At 49.0% G+C, this 22410-nt stretch overlaps 1 protein-coding gene across 1 annotated transcript; it reads left to right on the top strand.

The window, feature by feature from the left end:
* The first annotated feature begins 950 nt into the window (after positions 1-950).
* VWA5B1 (von Willebrand factor A domain containing 5B1) lies at positions 951-21987 on the top strand. The gene is made up of 21 exons (XM_053451663.1): positions 951-1089; positions 1239-1400; positions 2277-2496; positions 2759-2889; positions 2996-3127; positions 4648-4772; positions 4909-5085; positions 8823-8933; positions 10501-10703; positions 10876-10990; positions 11230-11415; positions 13714-13891; positions 13989-14164; positions 17418-17652; positions 18871-19182; positions 19465-19602; positions 19860-19988; positions 20215-20289; positions 20485-20554; positions 20633-20750; positions 21039-21987. The coding sequence occupies exons 1-21, from the start codon at positions 951-953 to the stop codon at positions 21750-21752; spliced, it is 3846 nt and encodes a 1281-aa protein (XP_053307638.1). The 3' UTR covers positions 21753-21987.
* Positions 21988-22410: the final 423 nt, after the last annotated feature.

Genomic DNA, 22410 nt, shown 5'->3' with positions numbered 1-22410 from the left:
GACAGGAGGGATAGATTCACACCTTAAACCAAAGGTCAGGGCAGGGGAATAGTTTCATACTTTAAGCCAAAGGTCAGGGCAGGCAAGGATCGATTCATACATAAAGCCAAGGTCAGGGCAGGGGGATATATTTGAAGTCCCACTACGGTCCGCGTTTTGGGGGGCATACAGTCACACGTCCGTCATGCTAGAGTTTAGACCTGGCCAGTGGTTTTGTCACCGTCCAGATGGTTGCACCGCAGGTGGAAAGTCAGGGCAGGTGCCAAGCAAGCTGGGCTCAGAAACATTGAAGCCAAAACCCTCAGATGAGGAGCAATTTATCCCCCCCTTTATTCACAACAGAATGAGCAACGCATTGCTATTGGATCACCTCCCAATCCCAAAAATGAAAACCTATATGTTTGGTAACGGCGGCCCCATCCGGCCCGACTCCAGAAATATCTTCTGAATCCCATTTAATAATGCGGGGAACGCCCCCCCCCCGGCACTGACTGCTATCGACTATTGTATGACTGGTGTGCGTTATATCAGCTGGTAACGTAACAAAGTATCCGTCTCCGCTTTGTGTGAAGAATGAGGCTCTTTGTATCCATTTCGTATTTCATCGATGTTACCGTTCTGCTCGCTGTCAGTTACTTAACTCGCGGCATTTAGTGCAGCCAAAGTGGGTGTTTTTAGTAATTCCAATAAATAAAAGAGAAAAGAAATCGGAATGAATTCCGAGAAGAACGAGTCTCATTATTGGCTCGCTCGTTTCTAGTGCCGTTCCTGGAGACTTTAGAAACACTAGAGGGTTGGAGGCTGAGATGGAGCGGAAGGAAGTTTTACTTTACTGAGAGGGTGGTAGATAAGTGGAACAGCCTCCCAGTAGAAGTGGTATCGCTCGCTTACCCTACATTCCCGGCACTTGTTTTTTTTTGTAGGATTCTGTTGAAGAAGGAAGCTGCAGGATGCCTGGGCTGTTAAACCGGATCACCGGGGCGCCTCTGCCCCTCACGACGGCTGAGATTAGTGCCTGTGTCAGTGGTTATGCCCTGGGAATGACAGCATCACTTACCTACAGCAACCCGGACTCCCAGCCGGTCGAAGGTAACTCCCATTAATCCCATCCCGGGGGCCACATCATGCAGGGCGCCTAGCGATTTTAACGCACTTCGCGGTGTTAGAATAAATCAGAATTCTAGCGGTCAGCGGCAGCATCGCGTGACTTTTCAGTAAAGACGTCCTTCTTCTTGCAGCGCTCTTCGTTTATCCGCTGAACGAGCACACGGTGGTCGTCGGCTTCGAGGCTGTGATCTGCAGGCGCATCGTAACCGTCCAGATTAAAGACAAAGCCAAAATGGACGAGTCTTACTACGATTACTGCAGTATGTCCAGCGGGAGATTCCCCGAAGGAAACGGTGAGACGGCCACCAAAACCCATAGAATTCTCAGTAAAAAGTCAATGTTTTTGTAGCGCAGATTAGACACCGACTCGAGCCCCCGAGCCTCGTATCTTCTTTACACAATAAGAACATTCAATATTAACAGAGACGGGAAAGGACGGACGTTCCAGGCGGCAAGGCTGTCTTCTGGCGGTCAGATTGTCCCCGAGCCGGTCACTTTGATAAATGAAGTTTTTTTAATTGCTGCGGAGAAGAGGTAAAGACATAATCACGATGACTTCCCGCGCTGGTCCTTGGTACCGGAGGACCATGAATGATGGGCAAAGTCTTTATTGTCAGGGTAGATACGACATTTAGTCATCGACTGGCCGTGACCCACAGGGCAACATGTTAGTGACTCTACTGAATGGAGGTATCTCCGGCATGTCTCTCTATGGTAAATAGAGTGTCTGGGAGTTCCTACTTGCTGTCATTTGATATCGTTGTCGGCCCCAATCTCTAGCCAGGTTAAGACAGACTGTTTATCCTGGGCAACAACGTCTTTTAAGAGCAAAAGCTTGTGGTGGACCATCCATGACCCACCTGAAAGCCAATACTGGTTCTGTCTGATCTCCTGGCTTTGTGGAAACATTTTTCCCCAGTTGGGTCAATTGGAAGCCAGCAGGGGTAGAAGGCTCCTTGAAAGTTGACAGAGTTTGTTCGATATAGTTTTGCCGTGTTATGTTGATATTTATCTCCTCTATGAGGCCTTGAGACGGAGTGGAAGGGCTAATGGTCTGGGGAGTCCAATGTCTACTAGGCTAGGTAATGAAGTAACGGAGCTGATTGGGCGGATTAGACAAGACGATTGTTACTTTCAGATTAGTGATTCCGTGTTTCGTTATTCCTCAGGGAGGATCCTTCTGGATGAAGATTTGGAAAGGATCATCTTCGTGGCCAACCTCGGAGCCGTCCCAGCTCAGGAGAGCGTGTCGGTTCTGATAAGCACCTCCTCTGAGCTTCCCACCCTGTCCAGCGGGGCCGTGAGGGTGCTTCTCCCTCCTGTGTGCGTTCCCAAAGTGTCCCACGGCACGACGGATTATGGCCTGGCCTCTGTCACCCCTTTAAGGCTGTAAGAAAACATGCGGAATTACACGTAGAAACTGGAGTACGAAATAACTCATCCAAACATGTCGGAAAGCCGCTTCTTGTATTAATCAGATTTTACTTTACAAATGCGTAACATTATTTTTATCAGATTGAACTAAAAAAAATCCCTTTTCAAAGAAACCAAATCCTATTCAGAATGTATTGGCTTCTATAATGTCCTACATACCGTGCTCCGACGCATGGGTAGCGTTCAGATATCACCCTGATATTTTCTCCATTGACAGGAGAGAGTCTGGTCTTTCCGGGGGCAGTAAGAAACTCTGCCTGGCAACCCTGCTAGAAACGGAGGCCGTGAACTCCATTGAGTATGAACTTACTTTTCATTTGGAAATCCGTGCTCCCTATCTTTTGGCGGGTGAGTACCAATCGTGTGAATAACCCAGTCTGAACCCAATAGCGTGACCGAGTGAATCACAGGAAGGGAGAGACCCCATAAGGAACGTCCTATCCTTGTCTTCCAGGTGTGGAGAGCCCAACGCATGAGATCCGAGCAGACGCTGACCCCTCGGCTCCTTCTGCCAAAAGCATCATGATCACATTGGCCAACAAGCACACGTATGACCGGCCAGTGGAAATCCTCATCCATCCTAGCGGTACATTTCCAAAACATTTGAGATCACAACGTCTGGGGGGGGTAAAGCTCTTTGCCTCTTTTACCAGCTCTCTGCATGAAATGGAAGCTGGAGAACCTTCAAGAACCTTCACCGTAGAGTTAGTAGAGATCAGGGATACAAAAAATAGGCATTCTCTAGAATGAGGAGGAATGAGAATGTAGAAGTATGTAGTTAAATGGCAGGGGCCACCATGACACCTCGGGGATCAGGACTTTATTTAACGAGCAGCGACGCCTCATACTTCAGCACCGGCTTCGATATCACATCCAGGGCTTGTTATTCTAATTAGTAACTCAAACATATCTTTCATTAATTAAGGAACAAATCTGCTGGTTGTGTGGGTGATAACTGTAGCCTCCGGAAAATAATAATGATCGGTTAGCTCTAGATGTGAAAACCGCAGACGTACTGAAGGCAGATCGAAGAGTCCTTCATCCGATGGGACCAGTTTGGGTTGTGTGGCCCTCAACAACGCAGCAGCTGCTTGTCCTTCATACCGAGTTATTTCTCACTAGCACTTCTCTGTCTAACGACGGTGGATTGTTCCCGTAATGAATATTTTCTAGCTGGAGGTCTCGCGTTGCTTGCGGTCACTCAATGAGGACATTTAATGTTCGCTATGGTAACTGGAGATCTCGTCATGATGCAAAATGTCTCTCGTATTCCTGCCGTGTTCCTTAAAACGGATTCATTTGGTGATCTGATAAATCCTAAGGGTCCTTACTTAGCACGACTGTCTACCTTTGGAACCCAAGCCCCCCAGATGTTCCCTCCCACCCCCCCAACCCCCCCCACACGTTACCTCCCACCCCCCCATGTAAGATTTTTCCTTGTATCCGGTTAAACGATGGCAAAAACACAGCTGTCGAACCATAAAGTATCACCAGCTACCAGAGAAGAAGAGATAAAACAGTTTATGCTCCGAAAAATACTTATATATATAGTTAATAGGTCGTTAGAACCGGTTGTAGCCCAAACGTTCCGTTTAGAAGTCGATACATTTAAATCGGTGGTTTCCTGCTCCTCGGGGTTCCGTAGCTCATTCTCTTTCATCATAACTCTCGCTGTCGTAGGAGAAGATTAAGCGAACGTCATCATCGCATCTCGTTCCAATCCTGCTTTCAAAAGCAGGGTCCAAAAAACAACCCCTTTAAAAGCCAAAGCCGGCCCGGTCTGAGTTCATGTTTCGTTGGCCCAGATCATCTTGATGGGCAGAGCCCCCGCATAACGTTTGACCTGAAGAAACCGGGACGCAAAATCCATCTTCGGCTCCCAAATTGTCTCCTTTTAACCTCGGTCTAGGAACCCGGATGGGAAGCCGTGTGGATCGGGGGCTCCGTGTCTGGTGATTTCCCCAGAGGTGCCTCACCAAAAACTCTGCACTTCATCAACTTTTTAGTTTCTTCAGCGTAACCTCATTTTACATGAAGATTTCAGAAGAAAGACATCGTTATGTTATAATAAACCAGCTCTTTTTATCCGTGTCCCCCCCCCCCCAGAGCCTCACCTCCCTCATATCCTGATGGAAGAAGGCGACATGACTCCTTATGAATACGAACAGTTCCTAAAGGGGAAGAGCGACTTCATCAGAGCCATCAAAAAGGACTCCAGTGCCGAGAAAAAGGTACGAAACCCAGATCATCCCCTTGTTGTATACATATACATAGCGGCACCCGGGGCCGTTTGCCGTTCCCTGGAAACAGATTAAGTCGGCAAAAGTTCCCACGTCACGAAAATGTTTTGTTTCTTTGCTATTCCAGACGGAAATGATCCGGAAACGTCTTATTAAGGACATCTGCCATAACCCAGTGGTGATGCTTAACTTCTGCCCCGACCTTCAAGCCTCCCAGACCGACCTCAGCAAGGCGCAGGGGGAGTTCATCTTCCTCCTGGACCGCAGCGGCAGCATGAGCGGGGTCAACATCACCAGAGTCCGGGTAATAGCGGCGAACGCCTTGCCGTCTCGTAGCGGAGAAGGGGTTAACGCAGCGGGGATATTAGAATGATTTAATAGATCATTATTCTTGGAATCTAGACCACAATATTTTACGTTTACATCCAGATCCGAGGCTTCACGCCGCTTCCTCTTGCTTTTAGACTCTTAAAGAATGGGGACTAAAAATGGGTCTAAATTCCAGTATTTGGGGAGTTTTGAAACAAATAATTTGAAACAAAAACAAAATACGCCACTTATTGCCGGGAACGCACAACTCCGACCTGTCCCGACATATTGACAGCACGCGTGTAATCAGGCAATTCCTCCTCCGCGTTGCGCTCCACTCATGGGGCCTTCGGACGGCGTTTGGTGCGTTGTGTGTTTTTTTGCGGTAATATGAAAACCTTTAGGTGTAAATCCGTCCGCTCCATGTATTTGCTGGCATTTTCGCTATAGGTCATGTTTTAGCCTCGTTTTAAAGGTTATTGAAGCCGAGCGAGACCCAAGCTCCAGAAATGGATATATCGTCCTAAACGCTGAATCCCGGAGTAATTATCCCCGCTATTTATATGTTACTCTAATTTCTCTCTACGCGTAGAGCGATTAAATGTCACCGGCGTTTCCCAATGACACGTATAAGATATTGCGTAGCTGGGTCTTTTTCTTCTGCCCCCCCGCCTTGGATCAGTAGGGTTAATCCTGCAGCGCTCCGGGGGCAGCCTCGGCGCTGGTCTTTCTGCTTAAATCAATAGGTCGTCTTTCACTACACGGCCGGCTGTACTACTCATTAACTCAACCGCTGCCCTCCGCGTTATCCCACCGCATCGGCCGCCCACTGCCGCGCATGTTGCCCCCCCCGTTTCCCCGCTGAGAGCTTTAAGTAATTGCGCAATTGCAGAGGACTGGCCGGTACGCAGGTCGATTCAGCGACGCGGAAGCCGGATAACAGGAATCAGGTGTTATCCCTCTGGGGCGTATTAACTAAGCGATGCGAGCTGAGAAACAGCATGTTATTCTATTGCCGCGTCCCGTCGCCAGGCTTCATTGGAACCTTGGGGGGATCTCCGACTTCCCAGGCCTCAGTAAATCTCCTCCTCTGAGATCCGGGCGTCCTCCTGCGGTTGTTCTGCTAATTAGGAATAGAATGCCGGCGTTTAATTTGTAATCTGAGTGCCGAGCTCCACGGGAGACGATTAAGCGACGTCTCCTCAGGGCAGCATGCGAGGCTAGAAACCATCGCTTCTCTAATGTCGGGAGGTTCGCGGGACAACGGGGATTAGACAGCGGGGGAGATTAAATGATCCAGGAATCGGGTGGAAAAACAGAGAAATTGGTCCTTTTCCCCCCAAATACACGTTCCGTGGGTCTCGGTTTGCCGTCGGAGCCGGCTGGAGATGCCCCGCGGGCCCCCGAGTACCCGTAGAAATAAAATGTCTGACCTACTCGCCCCCTCGGTGTCTCTCAGACCGCGCGGAATAAAAGAAGCCGCAATGATTATATTTAAATTCAGAGAATTCCTTCCATTATATGAAATCAGATCTTATTTCCTGAGGAGCCGTCACAAAAGCAGTAATTACTTTTTTTTTCCCAAGGGCTCTCTCTCTCTCTCAAGGATGGGGGTAAGAGGGCTGGAGGCCGCGCCAAGGGCCGGGAATGAGAGGGAAATCGAGGCGTTATTAGTAACGGCGTCTTCCAGGCAGCCGGCCTAACTGGGGTTTTCAGAACGTCCATTGAGTTCCCAGTGCTTTACGGGTTAGAGGGGGTTGGCGGCTGAATATGGCAGCTGTCGCCATGATGGTCGCCGTCTACGGGTTTGTATCGAGTAACACGGTTACAGAATCAAGGAGATACGTTTATTGACCGAGTAGAATTGGAGTGTAAGCTTTCAGGACAACTTAGGTGCCGTATACCTTACATCGTTTCAATGGGAGTGTGCACAAGGAGGACATTTTGGGGGGTTGCTCTTGTGGTGCCCCCCCCATGGAATATCAGCTAAAGCCGTCCATGTTCCGCATTTCCATTCTATTAATGTGACCCCCTCCTTATAACGTAACCAAGTACTCAGCAGTGATGGACGAGGGGAAGCGAAGCCCACCGGGGCTCACAAGTTCTTCACTAAGCGGCCCAAACTCACCACCGCCTTGGCCGAAATGCCCCAGGCGATGATGGCTTTAGGGGGAAGAGCACGCCATGAGGCTCCGGGGGGTTTAAGGTCTTTGTGTCCAGACGGAGATCTTGGTAGTTATTGAGGTATTCAGAATTCACATGTTGGGATCTGCCCCGGTGTCTTGGGATGTGACCGGCTGGTACCGGCAGAGCTTGTAATGCCAGAAGAGAGCCCTTAAGTTCCTTCCAAACCCCAGGAATATATATCTCAGACAGCGCAAGACAGATCATGATTTATAACGGCGCAGAAGAGACAGAACAGAGAGCAGGACTCGTTAGGCCCGCAGGAAGGCGGCAGAAACATCGACTTATTGGCCGAGTGATTGTGAAACACGAAGGGTGGGAGTGCAGATACATCACGGAGAGTCTTAGATGGGGATGAAAGAGAGAAAAGGAGAAGGTGACGTGCCGAGAGACAGAGAGGAGAGATAGAGAGAAAAAAACAAGGAGAGAAGGAACGAGAGGGAGAGAAAGACCGGGGAGGGATGAGAGGGGAGAAGAGAAAGAGGGAGGGAGAAAAGAAACCTGGAGGGAGAGAGTCAGACGCTTTAAGCCCCCAGACACGAGACGGAATGCGATTATTTCCAGCCCACACGCCACAAAAGGAAGCTTTTTTCTTAATATTTCCGATGCAATATCCAGACTGTAATTATCTCTAACGCCTAAAACTCAATTAACACCCGGCGAACGCTCACAGAACCAGTAAACGAAGCTGCGCTGTCTGCGGGCGCCGTCTGCGCTGCTCAACGGGATAATGAGGAGACGGGGGGGGTAACCGAGCTGCTAACACGAAAACTGCCATGACGGGGCGCACCCCAGCCTGAGCCAGGGTTCTGTATCCCGCGGGAAGTCGGGGGCGCTGTATCCCGCGGGGAGTCGGGGGCGCTGTATCCCGCGGGGAGTCGGGGGCGCTGTATCCCGCGGGGAGTCGGGGGCGCTGTATCCCGCGGGGAGTCGGGGGCGCTGTATCCCGCGGGGAGTCGGGGGCGCTGTATCCCGCGGGGAGTCGGGGGCGCTGTATCCCGCGGGGAGTCGGGGGCTCTGTATCCCGTGGGGAGTCGGGGTGTTTTTTTGGCCCCTGGGCCGGACGCAGGGCAGCCTGTAATGCAGACGTTACACTCTGTGTTTTGTGCTCTTTTATTGTTTGAGAGTCGAATGTTTTCTGCTTCGCGGAAGGAACGATAAAGACGTTCGGCGGATTTATCTGCAGCACTCGCTATTCTTCTATATCCTCCGCTGTCACTGAAGTCTTCATCTACTGGTCTGGCGCTGGGAGCTGGGGGTGCATGCGCGGGACATGCGCGGGACATGTGCGGGATGTTCTACCCCTGTTATATTAGTATATTAAATCAGCTTCTACCAAGGGGAGAGATAACGTAATGGGGAGGAATAATCCTGCAGATCTTGGGAACAGGAAGCTAAAGTGACTGCTCCTGCGGGACACACAGAAGAGGGGATTAAATGTTGAGTTATTTGAATTGTTCCATTACATGGGATTATTGGAGAAGCGATGAGGTAACTTCCTCCATCGTAGGGGCAAAGTACTGATTTTACCCCCTCTACCCCCCCCAGGATGCCATGCTGGTGATACTGAAGAGTCTGATGCCCTCCTCTCTCTTCAACATTATTGGATTTGGATCCACCTTCAAGTCTTTGTTTCCGTCCAGCCAGAGTTATAATGAGGTAAGAGTGATGTCACAGGTCACGTGCAATACTACAACAATGTAACACTACGACACGACACTGCAACAATGTACCATTACAACACTACAACACTGCACTGCAACACTGTAACAATACAACACTGCAACAATGTAACAATGTAACACTACAACACTGCACTGCAACAATGTAACATTACAACACTACACTGCAACACTGTAACACTGTAACAATGTAACACCGACGCTTAAACACCTTAACCCTTGTCGCCCTGGCAGAAGTACTTAGGGAGTATTTTGGGGAACTACGGACCCTCCTTAACCTGTTGGGCACCATGAGACTGTGCAACACAGTAGTCAAAGGGTTAATGGAAATACCCGCAGGCAATGAGTTAATCTGCCTGTTTATGGAAAACATTTCCTTTGTGTTACAAAGTGAAGCAACAATGTAGAGATTTTATTGCCTACATTTTGGGCAGCATTTACCCCCCTGTCTGGGTCCTTTCTGTGCTCCCCGTTTGGGAAATGTGTTGGAGTATTTGGGATGCGGCATCGACCATATTGTCATTGGAGACGCCACCGGGGGGCTTTGTATCACCCCCCGGCCGGAGAACCAAAGGTCACCCCCAATCCTTAATGTCGGCAGAACAGGGATTGGCCCCTTCCGGCCTCCCTGCAGTCATGATACCCCGTCTGTGGCAAATCCCCGGACACTGATATGCCACGTACCCCCCCCCCCCCCGCCGGAGGCACCTACATGGAGAAACAGCGCCACCTGCTGCTGCCGTCAGTGTAGCAAGCAAGCAAGCCGCTTAAACCCCCCCCCCCGTCTTTCATATCTTCTTGGCAGAAATCTTTACTCTGATACTAAATAACAAATAAAAGAGAGGCATCGAGATATACGTCTATATGAGAGATAAATTTAACATTTAGATATCCACCCCTTTAATCAGAAAAGGTATGTACAGCGCTGCGGAATAGGATGGCGCTATATCAATCAATCATTAAATAAACGTATGATTACGTGCTAGATAATCCCCTCCGCCGCACTAACGGGTTAAAGCCCCTCGGCGGCTTTTTAATCCCCGTCCTCCGGTAATATTGAGGGTAGCCTCGCGTCTATTTAAAGCCGAGTCTAATCCGTCTCCGTATTAGGATCCAGATTACGAGGAGGGAATTCCTGCCGTAATTAGTTCGCAATCTGTTATCTTTGTCTGTCTCCGAGACTGCGAAGTGGCAGCGACCCAAAACGTCTAGAAACAGACAGGCGTCTCCATTTTACCGAATTTACAGAAAAAAACCCAAAAAACTTTAAGAGACTTGGAGCCCATTCCTAATATATTCCGTAGACTGCAGCTCACAGGACTCTCAGCCAAGTCTGTGCTGTCTCAGGAATCTCATGAAAAATGATTAAAATAAACATATTTTGAGCCCCGCTGAATAGCGCAGATGTGACGGCCCTTTAAATCGCTGGGCTTTCACCGCGATCAAAACCAAAAAGTATTGCTAGAGGATGCCGGCGTAAACGCCTACGCTTGGCGGATAAACATGCCGGCTGGCGTGATCGCCTGTCATGGCCTCTCTTGCAGGAAAGTCTGGCCGTGGCCTGTGACAGCATCAAAAGGCTCCGAGCCGACATGGGCGGCACCAACATCTTGTCCCCTCTGAACTGGATCATCCGGCAGCCGGTGTGCCGGGGTTACCCGCGACTTCTCTTCCTGCTTACGGATGGCGCCGTTAGCAATACGGGCAAAGTGATCGAGCTGATCCGGCACCACTCCTCCTTCACCAGGTAGGTGGCCCACCTTCTCCTCCAAGAATGACAGGAGATAAGACACGGTGGAGCTCATGGATATTGGTGCCGCCATTATAGAACCAAGGTTGGCCACCGAGCGGCCTATGAAGCGCCCCTACATATGTATACGTTATGGCTTGTTGTGTATTCACCCCGTCTTCCGTTATAGATGCTACAGCTTCGGCATCGGGCAGAATGCCTGCCGGCGGCTCGTCCAAGGAGTGGCCAGCGTCTCCAAAGGGTGCGCCGAGTTCTTAATGGAAGGGGAACGACTCCAGCCCAAGGTAGCGTGGAGAATTGGCTTTTGCGATTCTGTTTAAGATCCCTTTGTTAAGTTTGGATAAATCAGGAACTATCTCAGATATAGATTCTAAAATCACAGGACCTAGGACTTCTTCATCAGCTAAGCCTTTCAGGATCTCCTTTTAGGAGATGGTAAATTAGTTATTGTGAAAGACTCGTCCGGAGACTAAGTCAAGTTACGTGAAGAGTATTCCAATGATCTGCTGTCCGCTGATTACAGATGCTGCATTCCCTGAAGAAGTCGATGGCGCCGGTGCTGACGGACGTCACCGTGGAGTGGGTCTTCCCGGAGAGCACAGAGGTCTTGATTTCACCGATCAGCTCGAGTTTCCTATTCCCGGGAGACCGCCTGGTGGGGTACGGCGTGGTGTGCAGCACCGCCCGATACCTCTCCAACCCTCGCTCCGTGAGTTCAAACATCGTAGCTGAATAGAACCTTAAGATTGACCTCTCGACCTTCCATGTTCTACACCCCGTCCTGGTCGCCCCATCGCAGACCGGCCAAGTAGAAGGCAGAGATGAAAGTAAAATGGGTTGCAATGTGATAGAGGGTTCACAAAGCTCTGTAGGGGCAGAATGGAGTGGCTAACAGGTTGTACAGTGGGGCAGATGATGGGGCAGAAAGGTTTACAGTGGGGCAGATGATGGGGCAGAAAGGGGTAGCACATGGTGTTGTGGGGAGCATCAAGGTCTTCAGAGAAGGTCTAGAGAGGATGATCTACGGAGGGGGTCACACTCAGAACAAGGAGGTGGCTTTATCTGCAGACAGGGGCCCCGCATGTGACCGGTGGCCCCTAGGGGCTCCTTAAGCTGTTTACAATGTCTGTAACTCACAGAAACGAAAGAAACAGCTGTTGGTGCCGACGGCAAGTTCTTAAAATCCTCATTATTAAAAATGATTCATTACGACCCAAACAGTTTACACCGCTAATTACATTTTTTTGCCAGTTTTTGGATTTATTCCTGTTGACGGGGGGAGAACTATTATTATTATTAGTGTTAATTATCGTTTACAATATATTACCGTATAGATCATTTCCTTAACTCACTGTAAGCCTCGATGGCGGTGACGTCTCTCCCCGGCACTACGTCTTCATTATTACAATCCTTCCCCAGGAAAATGAAAAACAGGACAGGATTTTCGTCCCTTTCCTCTTTTTTTCCCGTTAGAACTCCATGGAAATCAACAGACCCAGGAAGGGCTTCATAAATCATATATTGACAGCCACAGAAGGTACCTGGGGGCCGGAGAGCTCTCCTAGAGAGACACAAAGACCCGTCCATCAGAATGCTTCTCAATGGCTGTCACCGTACGTCTTACGAGACACCAACTCGTTGAGTGACCGGGGCGCCAGAAACAGAGTCATTATTTAAGCAGCGGAGTGACGCTCTCTGAGTGGGGTATAGAACGTCAGCGCTAATTGAACCATCAGTTCTACCGACGTCGGAGGAACAATCCTAATAATTCTGGGGGTATTTTCATTTGGTACGGAGACCGAGTCAGGCAGAAGACCTGCGGAGGTGAAGGAATGATTGACAGGCGCAGTGCGGAGAGAGTAAGATCACCACCGCAAGGCGAGAGGAGAGGGAGTCCTCATAGCTGAGCGAGGCAGTATAAAGAGAAGAAAGGGAGACAGGAGGGAAGACGAGTCTTATTATGAAGAAATAGAAAGTTCTAGAATCATAGAACTACCTCTTAGTTCTTGATATATATTCATCATGATGCTCCACGCCGTTCTTCTCTGCTTGTTCGGTTTCTGTGTCTGATATTCCGCCCCTTTGAATAGTTACTGACCTCGGCATTGATGGAAGGTTGCCACCTTTTGCCAAAGTTACCCAATAAGCCACAAGAAGATAGATACAGTATCAACGTTTTTACTTCTTAAGGGATATGGCGTTGGTTCTGAACGGATGCCACAGATTGAAACCAGCTGAGGGTGTCCGCGTGTCTGTCTCAAGGAGTTAAGTGGACAAATGCGTGGCCAAACAAGGGGGCAATCATTCCACCACCGAGGAGAAAAGATGTCCTCCTGAAATTAGGTTTATTTAGTAGCCAAGCAGGGTTATATCAGGTTCAGCGCATGTGAGTTCAGCCAGAGAGACGGCACCATAGGGAATTAGTCCTCTATAAACCACGAAGTGGTCATCGATGGTTCGTTATCTGCAGAAACTGGTCTTTAAATGACGTGGTAATAACGACTGTGGAGCATCCTCTATTCTATCCTACTTCTTTATGGGGAAAATATTTTACGGCTAAAAAAAAAAAGTGGTCTTCGAAGGTCACCTTTGTAATCTTTACATCCTTACCGTGACAATTTACATTTCTAGGTTTAGAACATAGAGTTCCTCTTGGTCCACAATGCCCTTCTTTCAAAGTTGACGTTGAGTTAGTCTTCCATCACCAAGACATTGCGTTGAAATAATGAAATGATTTTCTTCTAACCATGAGATGGTCCTCCAAGGGTAGAGTTTCAACAAGAGATGGCCGTATATTTGGATCTTACTTTAGCCAAGAGGTGTTGACCAAAGTAATTTCATTTTACGAAGAGATCTCAGAGCTATGGTTTCAGAGCTGGGTTTGGTTTATTAAAGTTGTTGTGACGTAAAGTGAATGTATCCTTTGCTACTAACATATTTGCGAATCCGTTCGGTTGGAATCTTCCAACTGAGCCGGTACCTCTTCCCGTTCTTCTGTCCCCCGTAGGACAAGCGTCGGAGGTACAGCATGATGCACTCGCAGGAGTCCGGGAGCTCGGTTTTCTTCCAGTCCCAAGAAGAATCATCCGGAAGCAGCAGCTCGAAGGGTCACCAAGATGGCAGCCCCCATTTCCTACAAAGCACCGGATCACCGAGAGACGATTCCAGCGGAGACGCTGATTCAGGTGACTGTTTGGGTGATGAAGAATATTTGGTATGGGAGAGGTTTGTGGATATTCAACGGAATCATAGATATCATAGATATATATATTTTAATTATAGCCTCCGGCGCGGGCTTCCAGCGGAGAGCCTACAGCACAAGTCAGATCTCTGACCGCGACCCCGCGCCGAGAACGCACACGTCCAGCGACCCCAGCACCGCGCAGGAGAAGGGGCAGATCTGCAGGATCGAAATCCATGAACTCCGGTCCCCAGAGATGATCCCCACGGATGCACAGGTAAAAGGGGACAGCCGGGTGGGGGTAACGAGACCGCGTATCGCACCATGAACATGTGGGGTCTACCCATCGCGCCCATAAGAATAAATATATAAACATGCACCCGTTGGATCACTTTTTGGGGGCTTTTAACCCCTGTGGCTGGGATTACATAGTAAACCCAGCCCCCAGGCAAGGTACCACAGGGGGGTCCCCGCTGGTTGTTACGGTACAGATGTGCTGAGCATGCGCCGCTGTATAGTGTGTCCTGCAGGCTTCGCCGGGGCCACTAGGCGTTACTCTTGACTTGGTGATGGCGGCCAGTCGCATGTTCCTCGTCCCTCTCCGGCTGTTCACACGGACAGTTACCCCTTATCATGTACCTTCTATGTGACCCCCTTTCTGGATCCATGTTTCAGACTGTCTTCCCTGTCTCCTGTACGTCTCTCCCTTTCCTACTTGTCTCTCTGTCCGTGTACAGAGCGGTCTCTCCTCACTCTCTCTCTGTGCCGCCGTCTGTTCTCGTCTTTCTTGTTATCTTTATCCTTTCCTCCCTTCCATTCCCGTCTCTCTTCCCTCTCCCTGTCTCCTTCCATCTCCTCCTCCAGCACCTCTCTCCCCACTCTCTCGCCGCCCTGCATTTACTAACAGGACTGTCAGAGACGCTCTAATTACATGCAGCTGTTTATTACTACAGATCGGACCCGGGTGGCCCTCGGCGTTATACTCCGGGGCACGAGATTTAATAAAATCATTTCCTGTAACCGAATGAATCCCCCAAAGTGATAAAAAACCCATAAAGCGCCAACATTATAGTATTATATTTAGAGCACGCTGCCCCTCAACGTGCTAATCCTATCCTCGGCAGAAGGGCTAGCAATCTATTGCTCGGTGATCTGGAAGCAGGGTACCCGGTAGCCGTTAGTATGTTTTTCGGCCCCCCTCGGCATGTCTTTCCATGTCTTCGTGGACATGATTTGTTACGGAAAAAAACCGTGAGGTTATAAACAGATCCTTCTCCCCGAGTCTCCATAGCAACGCGGCGCAGGTTAAAGATTTTAATGCATCTCATTTACAGCATTCCGAGGAATCCGAGAAAAAGAACGTGATGCGAACCCCTCGCTGCGAGAGTTAATCCCCCTGCCGTTTATATAATCCGCCGCGGTGTCCGTGTCCAACCATCTCCCCCGTGCCACGGGAAACAGTACATACTACGCCAATCAGGACAGGAAATCGCCGGGGAATATACCCCAAAAAGATACTTTTTTCAGACCGGATCAGAGTCGGCCAAGAGGTCTTAATCTTTAATCTTGTATTACCCTCTACCACTTCTGCTGGGAGGCCGTTCCAGTTTCCTACCGCCCTCTTATGGCCACTCTGATAATTTGGCTTCTGAAGAGTTTTCGGATGGATTTCCAAGAAATATGGTCGGCTCGGCTGACGTCCTTGAGACGCCGGCACTCGGGGGATAAACGCTCTCGAAGTAGCAGCTGCTTCTCCTAATTACATCGCATGGTTAAACTATTATCGGTTTAATGCAGAAGTGCTAAACCAACTGCCCCGGGGCAATATCCTTTCAAACCGTTAACCCTAAAACGGAAGCGTCTCCTGCAATTAACACACGTGAGGCAGCCACTTACCCCCGGGGGCAATCCGCTGCTCCAGAGACGGCCGACTGATTCCTCTTTGCCAACGGTCATGGTGCGGAAACCCAAATTCTGCCCCGTTCCTCCTATCTGTCGCTGGCTGGGGGAAGGGGCATTATTTATTATTACCTCTACAGTAGCTCATCCCCAGGTCATGGGGGGGGGTCAATGGGCTCCTTTGCCCTGGGGCGGGGGGTATTTAACTACCTTCCCCTTAATTAGTAGATGCAGGTGAGTAAAGGGTGCAGGAAGCCCCGGGCCGGAGTCCTCAAACCCCTCGGAAACTATGGAGCGGAGCCCAGATACCCTTCCCCCCTGGGGCAAATAGTTTGATGACACTGGGTGGGCACCCTGCAGGGAACGTGAAGGAATAAAGACCCCCCCCCACATCATCGGTCGTCCGGCTCATTCATTCATGGATCCAACTCCCATAATGCTCAGCTGGGCGCCACAAAGAGATTGATGTTAGTAATGGGGCTCTCCGCCATTGCCAGTCTGGGAGTGAAGGGAATTGTAGCCCCGCCCCTTATGAAAAATTACTGCAGTTTTTTCTGAAGTAATACAGCAGTTTTTTGGACATGAAAAAACTGCAATACTGCACTTTTACTGCAGTATTACTGCACATTTACTGCACTTTTACTGCAATATTACTGCATATTTACTGCACTTTTTTTTATATTGCAAACCTACAGTTGTACTTCAAAGTACTGTAGCTTTATTGCATTTGTACTTCTGTACAAAAATAACTGCAGTACAGTGAAGTACAAATGCAGTAAAACTGCAGTAAATGTGCACTAATACTGCACTAAAAGTGCAGTATTGCAGTTTTTTCATGTCCAAAAAACTGCAGTATTACTTCAGAAAAACTGCAGTATTTTTTTTGTAAGGGGCAGAATCATTTTAGGGACGTTACTAAGCGTGGTGGGCCAAGTTCTGCGGTTGATTCTTTGTGTCCGTGGTGAGCATGCGCTGAATAAAGAACCGGAGCGCGGACTGTGGATTTTTATCACGAATCCATAAACGCTCCGCTATTCTTTATTTTGTTATAATTACTGGTGCTGAACGTCGCCCCGAGCAACAATCCACTGTACTGAGCCAAAGAGCTTTCGCTTTAGTGAATTCAAGTCAGGAGTCACTGTCTTCTCCAACCTGTAGGTGGTCCAACTCCCAGCACCCCCAGCTTGCGTGTGCCAAAATAATAGAGGTTCATGGGAGTTGTAGTTTAGCACGAGCTGTTGATCTGCAGGTTCTTCTAATTGTACAGCGCTACGGACTTTGATGGCACTATATAAAACAATAATAATAATAATAATTGACCCAGTAAAGAAAAATGGCCCTCCGACAACCTTTGGCAGACGATACGTTGAATGGGCAACATCCAACATCTTCAAATCAGAGAAGCCCATTACCTCACCCCCGATAGCCCCAACAGGCATAGAGAAAGTACCCCCAGTTCCCGCTGTATTGACATGGAATGATAGGTATCTGCGCAGAGAGTTGTGGAGAGATGGTGCGTCTGATGTGATGTCACCTGATGATGATAAAACACGTCACCAGTAATTATAAGTGTATAATGTTGCCCCTTGTTTGTTTTTTCTTCTCCCCATCCATTTTCCGACTCCCATCAGCCATCTGTATCTGTCAGCCAGTTCGCCGGCACCACAAAGATAAGGGGTGCCGGTGCCAGGCGTCCCTCCCTCCTTCAGCAGGGCTGTCTCTCGTTCTGCCATGATGGGGACACCTCATTGACACACGAGGGTCTGCAAGCAGCCGTCACGGGAAGCTCCTCCGCTCAGCAGGAGACATCACTGTCTCTGAAATCCTCCTCTGACAGTCAGCCCTTCAGCAGCCCCGGGGAAATGGGTGAGGTTCTCTTCGATGTGAGCGTGAGTGTGAGTAAGTGTGTGAGTGTGTCGCTTGGTGCCACTCTCCAGTCTCCATCAGTGGTACCACTAGGCAGCAAAAATCCCCACGTAATGACACTTTTGGAGGACCCTGACCATGTGTGGATAAAGGATCATTGATGGGATCCAGCAGGAACATCGGATCCATTGGTGGGGCTCAGCAGGAAGATCTGGTCGTCGTTTTCTGTGCGTTGCGGTGGCCCCGTGGCAACTTTGAAAGCAGGGGTCATAGCTCAGTGCGCTTTTTGCTCATGCTCAGTAAAACTCCTATTCTAGCCAATGGGTGATGAGCACCCAGTGAGGATCATTGACGTTTTGCTAGCATACACATGATTGGCTGCTGCTTGGGTGATTTCAGCAGGAGGGCTACTGAGCATGTGCAAGGAGCATACTGAAGTATGCTTCCCGGTCACAGGAGAGAAAGCTGGAGGAGGAGTTAAATCCTTCTTCCATGAGTTACTGGTTATTGCCACTGGACAATATTTTGGCCTCGGCATGATACAATCAAGGGCCCATTGGCTGCCCGGGATCTGCAGTTATAGAGCCTGAATGTATAATCGAGGTTCATATTTGCGATATTTAAAAAAATAAAAATTGAGAAATGTGTTATTTAATAACAATGTTATGAATGAAGTGAGGAGAGTCAGCGGGGATTCATTCATGCGCAGGCTCTGAGTAATATACCCTGCTATCAGCCGGTTGGAATGTATTTAATTAACCTAATTAATATGTGGCATAGTATATTTATCACACAATGCAGTCTGTTTAATGTTCTTGGTGTAGAGCCTCGCTTCAGCGGTGCAAACCCAGTGCCGTTCCTGTTAACCTATTCGCTAGCCACGGACCTGCGAAGCATTCAGTGTATCGGGTACTTCCGACTCCAATGCTTTTCAAATCTTTTTTTTTTAAATTCTTAAAGATTTATGGAAAAAATATGAAACATTAGGAGGTTCAATGAATCCGTTTTGGGAAAGACTTCACAGTGGGTTCTGTAGGAGCTGGCCATCATGTTAGCTTAAAAAAAAGTCCACTCCCTTCCAAAGGCTGGCTACACCAATCAACAACGATCAGCAACTTAACAATAGAGGAGAGATAACTTAACGGGGAGAAATCACCGGATCATCGCCATCATGGCTGCCAGCGTTGGACCTATTCCTTGTTCTCTTTTGTGTTACAGAATGCAACCACCCTTGCTTCACCTTTGAAACCGAATCGGCATCAGAGTCCTTCTCACAAGACCAGGCCGCTGGGATTAAAGCCCCTGCTCCCCACTCACACTCCATGTGCAAGGCTGTGGTCAGGGGCTTAAAGAATAACCAGCCCGTTCAGTGGGACATCTCCTTCGACATCCAGGAGCTTTTCAGAGAGCGTGAGAGCAGGGAGGACGACGAGAGCGACCTGTGGAACGAGACGTTCCACCACCTGGCCGCAAAGTCCATCATACGAGACTTTGAGCAGCTGGCCGAACGGGAATCTGATATCGAACACGGTAAGGAAAGAAATAATGTGGATATTACACATTCAAATTAAATAAAACCTTAAAAATCCATAAAAAAATAAATTGATACAAATAAATCAATTTAATACCTAATAATGTGACCCAGGATGTAGACGACCCCGTCACTGGTTGACCCTGTGCTCTGGTATGACCATCCTTAAACCATGACCTGCTGGTGATGTTTAGGGTAAGGGTCTACTTGTATCGTAGGCTCTTACGAGGACATCTAAGAGCTTTCGGTCACTTGGCGTTGCGTCTTTGTTCTTCTTCTAGGTCCGGGGCGCCGGTTTCAGTTAAATGCTATACACACCAGCAAAGCGTGCAACGTGATCAGCAAGTACACGGCTTTCGTCCCCGTAGACCTGAGCAGCAATTCATACCTGCCGAGCGTGGTTGAATACGCCAACACAGGTACTGTCCATCACTGTGTCCATCGACCTGAATTCCTCCATCCTTAAAGTGACCGCTCCTCCATCTCTCACATGCTAACCCCCTCCCCAGCTATACCTACATGTCCCTTCTCCTGCGTCCAGTCTCTCCGATCCCCACCGTCTCCTACCACCCACCCTTCCGTCTTGTTAACTGTGAGTCTCTTGTCTGGTCCTCTCTCTGTCTTTGTCTGGAGGGCTCTTCTTCTGACTGAGGAGGATGCGCTCCTTCCCTGCTAGGTGCTGCTCTCCGGCAGGGTTCCCAGCGGAGTTTAAATTCGGGGAGCCGTCGCTTGAGAGGGTTCTCCGTCGGCCTGGGGCGGTCTCAGTCTACCTGCGTTTCCGAGTCATCGGATGATCGATTTTACAGTAAGATTTGGGTTTTTCTTACATTATAGACCCCGGTGAATCATAACGAATTATAAAGAAGCTGCTGTAGATGCAAATCAATCAATCAAATCAATATAGAAAGGAACAGAATATTAAAATTAAAAAAAGGGACTGTAAAAGTATTCAGAACTTTTCAACTTTTTTCACTTTATTTCTTTATCTGATGATCTAAACCCATCCTGAAATGACCGTTGTCCTCCTACAGATGTAGATGAGAATGCGACATCTCCTTGTACCACTCCGGTCTCCTCGGGGTGGGAGCGATGCAGTTTTCCACAAGGTGGGTACCTTAAACCGGAGAAAAAAAGTGATAGAAACGAGAGAGACGAGTTCTTCAACACCAAAGCCATTAATGATCCTGGCAAAGAGGGGCTCCCTCCTTGTTGGTTATCCATGAAGCTGATTAAAAGGTCCTTAACGGTATAGGCCCGAAACCCAGAGAGATACTGACGACCGTGACGCTTTGATTTTTCAGCTCCGCAGAGAAGCCCCTCCGTCTCGTCCTCGCATTCCCAGAGATCCATAGAAAGCCTCTTTGCTGCCAGGTAACATTAAATGAAAACTCGCTCTCCGGGGTTCCGCTTCGCCATCACGGAAATCCATCTTTATTTATCTTGTTCCAGGTTGAGCCTAAACAAGACGCGACTCTTGACTCGGGCCGCCAAAGGATTTATGATCAAGTCTCCCGGGAAAGGCAGCGACGAAAGCGAGAATGAAAAGAATAGTGACTATCTACCCCTGGTAGGTGAAGGGAAAAACATCCCAAAAATATCTTATCTCATGGCTTGCGGTATTTGTTTATACGTGAATTACGTCTTCCATCACATAGACATTGAAGTTGAGTTCCAATGTTTGCCTATAATGTCGGAATTCTATACAATGTTACTAGGAAATTCTAGAGCTTCGAGGTCCACCGGGGGACTCTCGAGTTATCTGTCCAATTGGTTTGAGTATTAATGGTCAGAATTCTGAAGTTGGTTGACCAGTTGTAGACGTGTCCCCTTGCATTAAGATTTTTTTGTGGCGCAGGTGTCGTTGCAGTTGGCTTGTGGAGCGTTTCTGCTGAACCAGGCCTTCGTAGATGCAACCAACATCCCTTTGGACAAGCTGAAGTGGACATCTCCGTTCAACAGTCACCGTGCCGCTCTAAGCCCAATGTCCCACAGCTCTTCCCCTTCCAGAAAGGACGCCGGCCTTGCTGCTAGCACCACACAGTTACTGGCCCCGGACACTGAGCATCACAGCACGCCTAATGGGTTCGGCGAAGATGTTTCTCAACACGTCCGAACCCGCCATCTATCCTCTAGTGCAGTTGAAAGTCCCTCCCATTCTTCTCATGAACTCTCGCTCCCTGTGTTATCTCTTAGACGCTTCTCTTCTCCAGAGAGTGCCCAGGACTCTGCCTCCACTCACACAGACAGTGGTTTGGGATCAGAGTCGGAGAGCTCTGAACTTCAATCTTGGATGGAGGGCATAGAGGAACAGCGGCGGTCACAGCCCGAAAGTATGGTGTGGGCCACCGCAGTTGCCCTCGCATGGCTGGAGAACAGCTCAGCCGCCTATTTCACTGAGTGGGAGCTGCTTGCAGCCAAGGCAGATAAATGGCTGTGCCGGCAGCAGATCCCCGAGGGACGTACCCTGGCATCGGTGAAGTCCGCAGCCCAGCAGCTGTTCGTGTTGCTTCGACATTGGGATGAGAACCTTCAGTTTAACGTCTTGTGCTACAACCCAAGCAGTGTGTAAGGTGGGGGAACGTCGGGAAGAAGTGAGATTCTGGAACAACAGAGCTGCATTCGAGACGTGGTATGAGTGTCGTGTGGAGTGCTGGTGTCACGGTCGTTGAGTTTGGAGATGTCCCCTGCATGTGGACTCCGAAACGCATTTTGCTTCCAGTGGTTGATGCGTGCGTCCTAGGTGTTTCTGTGCTCCCCTGATGCAAACTCTTCCCAACGTCTTTCCCGTCTTCGCACCAACATTGCATGGCCTCCCGGTATAAAAACTGAGATGATACCCGTGTATATTCCCCTAAACATGTTTCTAGAAGGTGTGAGGACATCGGCCTCCATGTAGTCCGCTTCCCGGGGTATCTAATACTCCGGGGGGGGGGGAGACCCAGGTCGTTATAAGTGTGGGGTGTTTTCCTGTCTTCCGACTTTCATTTTCTGAGCGCATTGCATGAGATTCCCTTACGTTAGACCGTAATATTTATATATAAAGCCCCTGTGTCCACGAGGGCCGGTCCGCCTCCCCGAGTGACGCCTCATCCGAGCTGTCTGCGAGATACAATGTAACGCGAGCAGCAAAGAGTTACATTTAAGGGAGGAATCCATTTTTTTGACACACGGGATCCGTTCTATGCATGGGGTTTGGGGCTCTTGTGTTTTTGAAGTTACGCGTTGAT

This window comes from Spea bombifrons, chromosome 12 (assembly GCF_027358695.1).
Source record: "Spea bombifrons isolate aSpeBom1 chromosome 12, aSpeBom1.2.pri, whole genome shotgun sequence".
NCBI classification, from domain to species: domain Eukaryota; kingdom Metazoa; phylum Chordata; class Amphibia; order Anura; family Pelobatidae; genus Spea; species Spea bombifrons.
Note: the sequence above shows the minus strand (reverse complement) of the source record. Positions and strands in the feature narration are given on the sequence as shown.

Coding starts and splice junctions, on each gene's coding strand:
- VWA5B1 (XM_053451663.1), top strand. CDS start 951: ATGCCTGGGCTGTTAAACCGGATCACCGGGGCGCCTCTGCCCCTCACG. Junction 19,603..19,859: donor GGTTGAATACGCCAACACAG/GTACTGTCCATC, acceptor CTTCCCTGCTAG/GTGCTGCTCTCCGGCAGGGT. Junction 19,989..20,214: donor ATCGGATGATCGATTTTACA/GTAAGATTTGGG, acceptor GTCCTCCTACAG/ATGTAGATGAGAATGCGACA.